This window comes from Stegodyphus dumicola, chromosome 5 (genome assembly GCF_044657685.1).
Source record: "Stegodyphus dumicola isolate Sdum_Otavi_A_Nest chromosome 5, ASM4465768v1".
In the NCBI taxonomy this organism is placed as follows: domain Eukaryota; kingdom Metazoa; phylum Arthropoda; class Arachnida; order Araneae; family Eresidae; genus Stegodyphus; species Stegodyphus dumicola.
Window position 1 is genome coordinate 233,304,664 of NC_140772.1, and position 13,313 is coordinate 233,317,976.

The window sequence follows — 13,313 nt, forward strand, 5'->3', positions numbered from 1 at the left end:
CGAGCGAAAATTTCTGGATTCTTGCCCATACCTCTGCGTGCCCGCATTATTTCACGCCGGAGGTAGAAATCTTGGCAGGATGATTTTAATTGCTTCCTCATCGGGTTTTTGTTTCTTATAACGATTTGACTACTTGAATTTTACGTTAGAATGGAGTTTGTCAAATCTTTCCCGTTCATCTGGTACTGGCTATAAATTTATACTTACAACAGAGCACGATATTTTATGACTTTAAAGGCAGGAGGGCGGCTTTAAAGTTTCTGATATGTGTACCTGGATTCCAAGTAGGAATTTACCAGTTCAAAACTTGTGCTCGAAGAACTGAAGTTGCTGTAGTCACTTTTTGGATGTCACCTACTGGATATAATAAAAAACTGATCTAGTTGGTCTACAAATACTGTTGCCATCAGACAGGCACTTGGGCCTCGTCGAAGTTGTCGATAATATGCCCAAATCAGTCCACTGGATTGGTTTGAGCCACGGATGCGGTTGCTGTGGAATGAGCCAGGTTACATGTAGCTTCTTCCATGGTCCTAAGCTGTTCCGATCGTCACTTGTAGAGTCTTATTCTTTTAGAGAGCATAAAATGTAGACCCTACTAAAAACGAGATAGAGAATTCTTTCTATGTCTTGAAAAACAGATGAGTGCCGACGAAGGTTATAACAAACTTTTTATTTCAAATAAACTGGACAAAATATGTACGCACTCGGTGCTCACGAACCAACCACCACTTGTGGATAAGTAACTTAAACAGTATGTATAATCAGAGTAAATCAAATTTCAACGAACGGTTACTACTTCAATCTGATCAGATTTATCAGCTTTGTGCAGCAAAGCCGAGTCTAAAATATCAAATAATCTAAGAGTAAGTGGCGAGCATAAATATTCAGTTACAGAGCCACTTGCAACTCTCGGCATAATCCGCTCTATCATTACTAATTCTTCTGCTACAAAATCTTTTTGAAATCTAGTAGAATCTTACTAGAGATTTTGCATATAAGTAATTTAAATTTGCATTCTAGCAAGAAATTGAAATCAGAAGGAAAAGGAAAATTTCTTAAAATGAAAATAATTGATTTGTAAAAAATAAGATTTTGCAAGCATATCAGTGTTTTATAATGGAGACGAGGATTAGATTATCTGTAAAGTGACTTTTTCAAGCAATCTGCTCCCCAAATGTCCACATGAACTCCAGAGCTAAAAGTAATGGTTGGCAAATCATCACCAATTGGGAATGACTGCCCAGTGGTCCCAATCCGCCAACAGTGCGTTACAGTCAGATAGAATGGTTACTGATTCTTTTAATGAAATGTATGGTACATAATACTGCATAATTGACAGAATTTCTTGTACCATATAACATTTATGCTTATATGTGCGATTCTTCGAATATATTATGTCTACTCTCTAGTTGTAGCTTTTAACTTTACTTGATTATTTATAAACATAATATAACTTTACCTGAGCGTAATACTAACTTGTATATAATTTTATTTGAGCGAAATATTAACTTGTATTCTTGAAGCTGAATTAAATAAAATTGAATGTTTTCTACAGATGTATGTAATTTATTTTCAGGGTAATATTTAAGAAACTAAATTTAAATAAGCATTATTTTTCTTTATGGAATTTTTAAGAATTTTCACATCATTTCTAGAGATTTTACAGTCTTACGATGATCGCTGTGAACTTATTTTCATTTTTCAGATTAAACAACAAGGTTGTTGCTCTTAAGGAGATACGGCTGCAACCCGAAGAAGGAGCTCCATTCACGGCCATCCGAGAAGGTAAATGGATGTGTTCTTTCTTTACCATCTTCAATTCTTTTCAAGGACTTCATTTCGAAATATCCTGAAATGTAGGGTTAGGATGACAGGTCATTTAAAAAGAGCCAAGATGAGTGGCCCTGACTCCCAAGCGAGTAAAACGAAAGTCATTTTTATTCCCAACAATCCGCTATAGAAAGACCATTGCCGATATCTTATTATTTCATCCCTACTTGAAGTTGTCTAAACCTAGATTGATGGTTCTAAATGTTCTTCAAGTGAGAAGATTGGATCGATATGCCACTGCATCTTAATACAGTCTTAGCATAATTGATTTTACACTCTCAGTTCAGCTGTAAAATCTTCTGCAAGCTGCTGAATTTTCTGGGACTAGGAGAGAATTCAATTCTCTGGCACTGTGGAAAATCTCAATTCCCTAGAAATATGAAAAGAATTGAAAATGACTCAGCATTTCAATGTTGATAAACTGGTCTGCAATCAGAGATCTTAGGTTCTATTATCAGTCAAGAAGTGTGACCCTTGTTCTTTATATGCCTCTGAAATATAAAATGTTTCTTCCGGTTATACAGCAGCTAACAAGTATATTTCCAACTAACACTTAGAATGAACAATATATAAATAGCTTAACTTTTCCATATAACTTGAAAAAGATATGAAACCAGTTTTGGTCTTCCATTAAGAAAACTTAACTCTGTCTTTGGTTGCAAATCAATAACAGGATTTATTATTTAGCATTACGAGTAACGATTATTATACACTATTTTATACTAAGCTTTAACAGGAAAATACTTGATCTTCAGATAACCTAGAAAATTTTCAAAAGACTAAAATGGTATTGAAACATTGAAAGTTTACTATGTGTTTTATATTAATCTACAAGTAACCAACAAATTTTAATATGATTATTTATGGTTATTTGTCATGATGTGTTCTTTAATTCCCATTATTGTTCTAATCCACGAGTTTTAAAATGTCGAAGATTCTATTTGGGAGAGCTTTTGATTTCGATGTCCAATTCAAAATAGAATCATAACTCAAAATAAGTCTTAATGACTATTTATTTACGCACATCTGTTATTTTACATTAATTACGCAATTCAAGGTTATTTTTAAATCAAAAGATGGGGATTATCCCCCTTCGAAATCAAATTCTATTTAAGAGAAGCCGAGTAACCGACCACTCACATCAAAGTTTGTTTTTCGACTCCCTGTTGCCACTGGCAGAAGCGAAACTTTCGTTCATTTCGCGTTCGAGTTGTAACACCCATCTTTTTGTATTTATCCGGCTTATGCTCATTTTTTAAGTTCTTAAAATAATTTTATTAGTAGCTCTTAATTATATGTTAAAGTAAGCGGAAGTTCTTCAGATTCTTTACCTCTTAATTTACAGCTTAAAAATGGAATTGTTGCAAAATTACAAATATTGAGCATTTTACTGCTATAAACTAAGTAACGCATTCTAATAAAATGCGCATAATTTACGTACCCAAATATCTTTCCTGGCGTTTCTGTTTATGCCTTTTATGTAGCAAAATATTTTATACTGTCCTCCTTTTTTTGTTCCACTTGATTCCAAAACCTGTATGAGACAAATTTGAAAATGTTTTAATAATCTCTCATAGCCCTAAACATAGTGCAAACTATCAGAGAAAAGTCATACAGGTTTTTAAGATGCCTTTATTTTTATACCAGTATTTTTAATACATAATTTGAATTTATGCCGTCCAGTCGGTATAGTGGTTAGAGAAGCTGACTGCGAAGCCGAAGGGTCTGGGTTCGAATCCCGAAGAAGGCATGATTGTAACTGCTGGTCTCTTCATAGGAAAGGCGATCGTGGCCCGTAATAAATATATTAGATGCCTCCATAATGAAGAGACCACCACATCGTTATATTTCTAATTGTTCACAATCTATCATTGGGAGAAAAAACTTTTTAATTTATTATTTTTCACATAATGTACGTTACTTCTTTTAGTGATTTTTCTTTATAAATCATTTGAAATTATGAAATTTTTAATTTGATAGCTACTATCACGATGTTTTTTGTGCTATTAAGAAAAGTATTTTTACTTTTAGGAATAATTCAAACATCTTTATCCTATATTTTTAAATGTACGTATTTTGTTATTCTGATATTGTGCAACTGAAGTTTATTAAAATATTTAAGTTTGCTTCAAATTATTCAACTTTCTGTGTTTCAGCCTCCTTACTTCGTGGTCTAAAACATGCCAACATTGTTACCCTTCACGATATCATCCACACAAGGGAAACACTCACTTTCGTCTTTGAATATGTTGTGAGTAAAAACATTTTCGACTATTTTTTTCTTTACTTATGAACAACATATATATCAGATTCTATTAAATAAGTAACTATATAGGGTGATTCACTACAATATTAAAACTGCTAGGAGCGTAGGTTACTCAAAGATTAGCTGGGGATTGGAAACGTCATCGTCATGAGCAAGTGCTCTAGTATTAATTATTTATTCTTATTTGTCTTTAATATTACAAGCACATGGTCTTTAATGTGTAAAACCAATTAAAATGTTAACCAATTTAAATGTGTAAAACCAATTAAAACAATCTACTACTTAATATAAAACGATAGTGAATAAAAGAAGCTGGAAATTCTAAATCTAAATGCTACTTTCTGACCGGCACGGGGTTTCACTAAGAAAGCCCAAATATCCGAAAACTACTATAAGAAAGAGGTATTTTCTTGATTTTAATGCCCAAATATCTTTGGTACTTTATACCTCGATTTATATACGTTTAATATATTGCCTTACTTTCTTGGACATATTTGAACATGAACGTGTATATACGTTCCTACAGACATCACAAAAATATTCAGAAACATACACTAATATTAAGAAAATAATAAGTCGTATGTATGAGGCCTTACCGGTCAGAAGGTCAATAAAATCAAGGGTTTAATTTCTAAAATTAGAAGTGTCAGAGCTCTATGGAAGACCATCAGGAAACAGGAACAAGAATAAATAAATAAATGACTAAAAATAATTAACAATTAAATAATTGAAATTTAATAGAAAGCAAAGAGAGAAATAAAAATAAGTTATTATATAAAAGATAAAAAATTAAAACAAAGTAACAAAAACTAAGAAATAGCTCAGCCGGTCTCCGGTTGAACTTAAATCTGAACATAATGTACTATTTCAAGGAATGATAGAAATAAAGAATATTCTTTTTCCAGCACACCAATAACGTTAAAATGCTTAAAGCATCACTAAGGAGATTAGACAGAAAGCCATAAACAATAACAGAATATAGAGAAAATTTTAACCTCTAACCGGCAAGGCCGTATATATATGGCCTAGATTTTTTTTATATACCTGTAAGGACGTATATACATACATATAAAAATATGCCGAATAAATTAAGGCAATATATTAAAAGTACACAAATCCAGGTATAAATTACCAGGAGAATTTTTGCACTAATATTAAGAAAATAATTTTTCCTCTTAGTAGTTTTGGCAAATTAGTGCTTCCTAAGCAAAAACCCTGGCCAGCCAGAGGGTTGAAAGATGATGTATAGGTATGTAAGCAAAGGGGAAGAGTCGAATATTTTCCGAATACTATCTCCTGTCAATATAATACTAGCTATCAAGCAGAATGTGACGAGGGAACAAATTTTCTCCAAATCCGAGAGTTAGCTGAGAAAAAGAGGAAGTAGTGACAATTTTCATCCACTCGTTTTGGTTACAGCTTTTCAAAAAGTCTGCAAGTGCTCTTTTTGGCGGGAAGACATTAGTGTTGGAAAATAAAATTACCTTCTGTCAAAAATTCATTGTACTTTATGGAGAATAAACCTTTACCGTGTGAGGTAGAGGCTTTTCTTTCCTTAAAAGTCTTCACTTCCTTCCAAGGGTTTGTTTGCCAAGAAAAAAGAGGTATGCATTCAGAAGTTAGGATATAATTTTATTAATAAAAATAAAATTTTCCATATCAAATTTCTGCTAAATTTGTCGTTCAGTTACATCATTCAGTCATTCAGCTCCATCTAGAATTATGATATATCCCCAAAACTATGAAGTACTGGAGGAGGGCTCCGGTGCAGTTTAAGCTCTGATAAAATATATTTTCAGTCCCCCTTCCCTCTTGAGGTTATGCACATTCCGTGAAAGATTCGCCTCGAGAATTTCTTGTACAGTACAAAGTCCGTAATCCGGACTCGTTGGGACTTCGGCGATTCCGGATTAGGGGTTTTTTCTGGATTATAGATCATCAATTTAAATCTGGTAAGATGGCATGCAGAAACTACACAATTAAAAATATGAAACCGTAATTTATGAAATAAAGAGCAATTATGACCTAAAGAGTATCAAAATTTACAAAAAAAAAAAAAAAAGCTTAATATTTATTTGTTTACTTTATTAAACATTTCTTTCAATGAAAGTTGTTTAAGTTGCTTCGATTTTTATGCTAATACTTTCTCTGTAATTCTCTCTTCTATAAACAAACATAATTTCTTGTTCAGTTACAAAGTTCCACTGTTCAAATCCTGTAATTGCTGTGTCTAGAATACCGACTAACTTGTCAATCGAAATTTTTTCACTTTCAATAATAACCTCTCTGTCACTTTATTCAGTATCGGAAGCGCGCATGTGTAAACGCTTTACTGGCTTTACGCGAGCATCAAACGCGCATGCGTAATTTTTGTAGCTTTGAGGTCCGGATAATAGAGCTTTCCGGATAATGGGCGTCCGGATTATGGACTTTGTACTGTACCAGTTCTCTCGAAGAAAAATGCAAAAGGAAACCTTATAAATCAGAGAAAACGGAACCTGAGGTATCAAGAATTTTTTTATGGAATTTTATTTCTTCCCCTATTACAGTGCTTTTAATCTGGTGTAGCGGAAGTTAAATCATTTAAGAAATAATCATTTTACCTTGTAAGGTTTCAGTTAATTTCATTAACCGGTTATTTTATGTTAATTTGCTTTTCTGTCCTTCTAGTTCCCCACTTTCCTGCCAGAATATGAATTTCTAGCTCATGTGCATTCAGATGAGGTAGAAGGAGATAGTATTTAAAGGAAGGTTTTAGAGGATAGAATCAGAGTGTGTTTCACCTGCTGAAGACCACGTTTCTAATTTGACTCTCTTGAAAGCTGTATTCTGTAGTACTGAATTATTCTCGCCGACTTTAGATCTGAGCCAACTGGTGGGTTTCTCTATCTATGTAGCCTTTGGGCTAATTTACATTTACCTAGCTAAGTTGAAATTGTTATTTTTGATTAAAGTCATAAAATGCTGGCTATTCTGTAAGCACGAAGGGTGCTTTTTGTCAACTTTTAAGTTAAATAAAAGGGTCCTTTACATCCTTTCTCAGTCTCTGTACAAGACTTAGTGATAATTCATTTAAGGTCTTAAAAGTTTTCGTACATTTGATGCTAAAAAAGAACACGGAACTTTATAACCTTAATGTTCAGATAACTCCTAAAAAATAAGAAGTTGATACAGTATATTTTGTAAGTTGTATGCACAGTATGTAAATAATAGTAATTAAAACTCTGAATCACTAAAATTTATTGGAATATCCTTTATTTATAGTCTTCCCCAAATATTTAGAAACTTATCTACCATCCTTCATATGCCTTTTTGAATACGATAGAAGTAAAACATGAATATTTCTTTCGAATTTAAGATCATTGGAGCAGCTAGGTAGTGATTCGTCTGTCCAGTGAAATCTTATTAAAATAGTAAAAGCAAGCGAAATATAATTGACTTCCGAAACTATGAGTATCTTTATAAACAGGAAGGATTATGGGAAAACAGGGTGGAAATAAATGTATTTAAGAGAAAATAGGAAAGTAACAGTGAAATATAATTATTTTTTAGTTTATTTATGTATAACACAAATACAGAAACAACTATCTATTAATGCTCATGAATTTTTTAACAAATCCTTTCTGCTGTATTTATTATGTGATATGTCGGTCAAGAAATGATTTTACTTTTTATGTTGTAGCATACAGACCTTAGCCAGTACTTAGAAAGACACCCTGGAGGTCTACATCCTAAAAATATAAAAGTAAGTTATACTAGTCTTCCTTTATTTCTTAGTATATGCATAGATATTTTTTTTTCTTGGTATAGGTATAAATATTGCATTTTATGCACATGTCTTGATATTACATTTGTAAAATACAGCTTAAAATATTGAAATTATTTTACTTAAATTATTATGGAAGGTGGGTTAATAATTAGTATGAAAGTGCAATATTTAAATATGATTTAAATTAAACAAACCAGAAATTGTAAAATGCATATAAATTTGGGAAATGCTTACAAAATCTAGAGCCAATTTTATAGCATACAGATAGTTCTCTGTTTCAGTGCATTTCATCGTTTTCAGCGATAAAACGCTGACTGAGAATGTGCGCTCTTTTAACTAACTTTAAATTCAGAATCTCTGTGAGGTAAGATTCACTATCGAATAAAAGCTTCAGTGTCTCTTTTTCTTTCCTATAAACAAAACTTGACATTCAAGCTCAAATGCCATTTTGGATGAAAGAACAAATGTCGAATGTAAAAAAAAAAAAAAAAAAAAAAAAACCTTTGTTATCTACATAGCTGATGTAATATTGCATTTTTAAAAAAAAATTTAGTACTGTTTTACTCATTGTTATGATAAATATTTTAAACCATTTTTATTGTTTCACAGCTTTTCTTATTCCAACTCTTACGTGGTCTTGCCTACTGTCACCAGAGAAGGGTTTTGCATAGGTAAACCATAAATAACTTGTTTCCCCAATGAAATGAATTTCATTTGTCTTACAAATTTTTCATTTCATAATTCAATATTTTTAGGGATTTGAAACCACAGAACCTTTTAATTAGCGAAGTTGGAGAACTGAAGCTTGCAGATTTTGGTTAGTATATTTATATACATTTACAGAGTGATTCAAAACTACAGGAACAAAGTTATACGAGGAGTAGAGTACACCTGGACAACTCGGAATCTCATGACAATGCACTCTTGACTGGTCATGATATTAGAGCTGCTGCAGGAAAACTGTCAACAGCCATCTGCAAAAGTGTTAGAATGGAAAATATGAATATACCGTATCGCAAATTGATATTAAGGCCTTAAAACTAAGTCCTGACTTCCATGATGATCAAGGTCCACATTTCAAAACATGATGCAAGGCAGAGTTTCTTAAACTGTGGGCCGTGACCCCCAAAGGGGTAGAAAAGATTTAAGCAGTTTTGATATTTGTTTAACATATTATAATAATTTTACAATTACCAAATATTTTTAGATAATATATCTGAAAATAGATAAAGATAATACAATATAGACAAAGAAAAAAACGAAAACATTTCGACGCATTCTTTTTATAATATAAAAGTTCATTTTACTTGCTTTGCACGTGACGCTGTCATTTCGTCTATTACTTATTTAGAATTTTCACATTGCTCTATGTCTTAAACTTAGACATTAAAGTTAATGACCTAAAACTGCAATAGCATATTACAGTACAAGTGAACAAATTGACAGTTTCACTCACGCATGTATTGGATTTGCGCAGTACTTTTGAGGTCCCACAAAATTTTTGTAAATATTATGGGGGTCCTGGGGGTCGCAAAAAATTTTCAATGATAAAAAGGGGTCACGACTGAGAAACGTTTAAGAAACCCTGATGTAAAGTATGGAATCTCGGACGTTTTGAAATGCACTCGGCGTTTTCAAATGGCGTATCTTCATAACTGCCATGAAGATTTGACAGATGCCCAGCGTATTTCAAGATTCCATGTGGTGACCATGTTATGAAACTTCGGGTAGCTTCATTATCAGAAAAGTCATAACTTATTTAAAACTTATGGTCTTCAAATGTCAATTTGCATCATGATGCATTCGCATTTTCCATCCTAATACCTTTGCGGGTGGCTGTTGATGATTTTTCTGCGACAATCCTCCTATCTGGTTAGGGCTGCATTTCTGACCGCTATTGGATTCCGACTCATCTAGGTGTACCCTACTCCTCCTAGATGTTTCTTCCTCTACTTTTGAATCACCATGTATAGGGATGCATGTATTAAAATTAAATTATTTTGACTTGCAGAAAAAAAAAATTTGGCAAACTAAACAAATATATAATAGTGGCCGCTTTGCATTATCTTTATGTATTTCTTGTAATTTATTCTACTGTAAAGCTTTCTGCATTTTATTAAGTTAATATTTTTTTTACAAAATTTGTTGAGTATTACAACTGTCTGTAAATAACTATTGAGAATTGAAAGTAAAGAGTTTGAGAGTACTGAGAATTTGTTCTTAGGTTTAGCAAAATTAAACATATGACCTTTTAAAATCTACTAGGTGGGATGACAAAGTTGGCAATGATATATTGACTGGAACTGGAGACAGCAACTAGCCCTCAGAGTGTTGACTATAACTGACAAATTTTCGAACTTAAGCCACAACTCTAGAAATTCTCCTCCACTAAGCAAATAAGTTGTAAAAACATGTCAGTATATCTTACAGAGTCATTTAGTATTCAGATTGAGGAAAGACTGGAATAAGGCAGAACGTTCTGCTTAGCTCAAAAGAGCTGCTGTTGCGATTTTTGAAAATTCAACATTAAATATTTTCAGGGATGTTTCCGAAAGATTTTGCTTACTGTGTCCCTGTATTTTAGATTAGAATTTATCAAATTTATTGTTCGTTGTGCTGATGATTTTTGGTGATCAGTTTAATAACACTGATTAATATTTATTCTTTCTTCTAGATTTTACTGCTGTAATAAAAGCCAAGTTTTCCCTTCATTAATAATATTATATTTATTCAAAGCATAAATCGTATAGTTTATAATTAAGATAGCTAACATAGATCATCATTTATTATATCTCTTATAATGTCTGCGAAGTACTGTGAAAAATCTGTTTTAATTCATTTAGAATTAATAATGGTTTTTCAGGTGATTATGGTATCATACTGATTTATTATGCAGATTGTATCACCATTTAATATTTATATTATAACTACAATGACGAAGAATAATGAAACTTTTTATAAATCTTGTAGTTCTTAATTCTTGTACCACATTTTAGATTTTTTTTATGTAATGCAATTTGAATATTTAGACATAAATTTTCAAGTTTCAAATTGCAAAGAAGAGTCAGTTTGAAAACCTCAATTTCGTGGACACTGTGAACAGATATACATGAATTAAAAATGGTTTCTTGAGCTTCGGCTGTCTTTGCATGTCTATTAGAATTTCAAAGATCTGCTCAAAAATCCTTATGTAGAATATTATTTTTTCTAATCAGAAGATGCACAATCAGGTGGAGGCACTTGTAATTATATTTATATTGTTAGATTTCTTTAACATAACATTTACATTTTAGGTTTGGCAAGAGCAAAATCCGTCCCCAGCCGGACGTTCTCCCACGAGGTGGTTACATTGTGGTATCGTCCACCAGATGTTTTATTGGGCTCAACTAACTACTCCACTTCGTTGGACATGTGGTAAGGCTATTTTCACAAATAGTGATGATAACTTGTGCTTACTAAAGATAAAAATAAACAGATGTAAATTAAACAAACCATATTATATTTTCAAACAATTTCACGAGCATTACTTTCTCAAAGTTTGAAAGTACGTTGTTATAATGATTTAGTAGAATTTTTTTATATTTAAATGATCACTTTCTTCTTCCTGATATTCTGCTTGCTTCTCTTTTGCCACTAAATCAAAAATATTCTAATCTGATGAAGTTAATTCTGTAAAGGCAAACTAACTTGGATTCCTTACCCTCAACACCTAACGGATATCCACAGAAGTTATACCCATTGGTGTGTAAATTACCATCTCTAATGTTGCTTAACTACTAATACACAAGATAAGACCCAAGACTAGAATCTAACTTGATTACCCTCGACATGTAAGTAGTACAATTAAAATGAGCATGATTTGCTTAAAAATGAGACTTGTGTGTGTGAACTTGCAGCAATAACAATTTACAGACATGATAAGACTGAATAAAAAATGTCTATGCAAATCTACAGCATACCTTGAGTCGGAAAGGAAAACTAAATCACTTAGTAACAATTAGGCTGCTATCACGCATCCGTTTGTTTCAGAAGACCAACTGTTTGGAACAATTTTTCTGCTTTGTTACAACAGCCAATCACCACAGATTACTTTTAAGTTAACATGTAAAGGAGAAACTGACTCTCTATTACAAACAAGCTGATAGCATTTGAAGCTGATTGGTTGAAAATGAACAACATGCAATTTTTTCTGAAAGAAAGAAAAAAATCGCGTGCCTTTCTATCAGTAGTAAACCAGGCAGATAAATTGTCCGAAACGGTTGTTCGTATGGGGGGGGGGAAACAAATGCGCGTGTGATATAGCTTTTGGTTGCTATAATCTATACACTGGGAGTGACTTCCTTGGAAGCACGGCAGAATCGCGGAATAAGTTCTAGTAATCTTTTTGTTAAGATACATCCTAATTTTAAACTGTGTCTTTTGCTTGTTGTACAGTTTGCATAAATCCCTCATCTCAGGGAAACTTGTGACAAGAAAAATAGTCTAGAAATTAAATAAAGCTCTCGGTAAGACTTCACTTCTATTTAGAATCCATGAACACTACTACAAATAATTCTGAAACAGCCTTTTGTATTACTCTTCCATTGGTAGAAATTTCTTTTTGTGCAATATCAAGGATAATTTTTTTAGACACAAATTATACAGAATTAAGCTTTTTAATTCCATTGCAAGATTTAAAAATGAGACTCACTGCATAAAAAATTGTGAGTTTTTCTAAAGAAAACTGCCAAGTTTTTACCTTTTCTCATTTCAAGACTTAAAAACAAGATTCACTTATTAAAATGTGTGAAATTCTCTAGAAAAGTCCTCCAGCACTTTTCACTTCTTCCACGTAACAGTCTGGAACGATTTAATTCAGATTAAAAATTTAAGCATTTTTGTAGGATGCACAAATAAACTGGTAGACGGATAATCAAGAAATCAGCTTATTTTCATTGTTTTATTTTCGCAGAACAAATCGTCTTCATTAATTTGCCCTATAACTTTGCCTTTACTGTCTACTGTTCAGGGCCGTTCCTAGGCCATTGCCGCCCCCCCCAAATTAAATAGAAATGCTCAATGATTAATAAAATTTGTATTTCATACTCACTAAGTACTTACATATGATAAATTGTATAAAAAGTACTTGCAATGAATTTAATGAACTTAAAATACGTAGGCGAGGTTTCTCAAAAGTCCGGCTGCCCGCGTTCTTTTACGTACTCCACCCCCGCTAGGAAAGACCCTGCTTCTGTTTTAAAATATAGAAAGCGTAATTTGTTGAAGGCTTAAATGTATATGTTCCTTAAAAATTTAAATAATAAGATAAAATGCGCAGCTCCTTATTTTACCTAAAATCAGCAATTTCACTAAATAAAAATGTTACCTTGTTATGTGGGATGTTTTAAAAGATTGCCCTATTAAATATCTCTTGAGCAGCTGATCATAGACTTATTTTATACCTAA

General features: G+C 32.4%; 1 protein-coding gene across 4 annotated transcripts in view; it reads left to right on the plus strand.

Moving 5' to 3' along the window:
- The window catches only part of LOC118191572 (cyclin-dependent kinase 14-like), a 221,362-nt gene that overhangs the window by 193,581 nt on the left and 14,468 nt on the right, over positions 1-13,313 (plus strand). For all 4 annotated transcript variants that reach the window (XM_085817778.1, XM_085817777.1, XM_085817775.1 and 1 more), the window contains exons 7-12: positions 1,709-1,788; positions 3,990-4,084; positions 7,782-7,844; positions 8,478-8,539; positions 8,624-8,685; positions 11,162-11,282. In XM_085817778.1, coding sequence (XP_085673904.1) covers positions 1,709-1,788; positions 3,990-4,084; positions 7,782-7,844; positions 8,478-8,539; positions 8,624-8,685; positions 11,162-11,282 — 483 coding nt within the window. The remainder of the gene's footprint in view (positions 1-1,708; positions 1,789-3,989; positions 4,085-7,781; positions 7,845-8,477; positions 8,540-8,623; positions 8,686-11,161; positions 11,283-13,313) is intronic.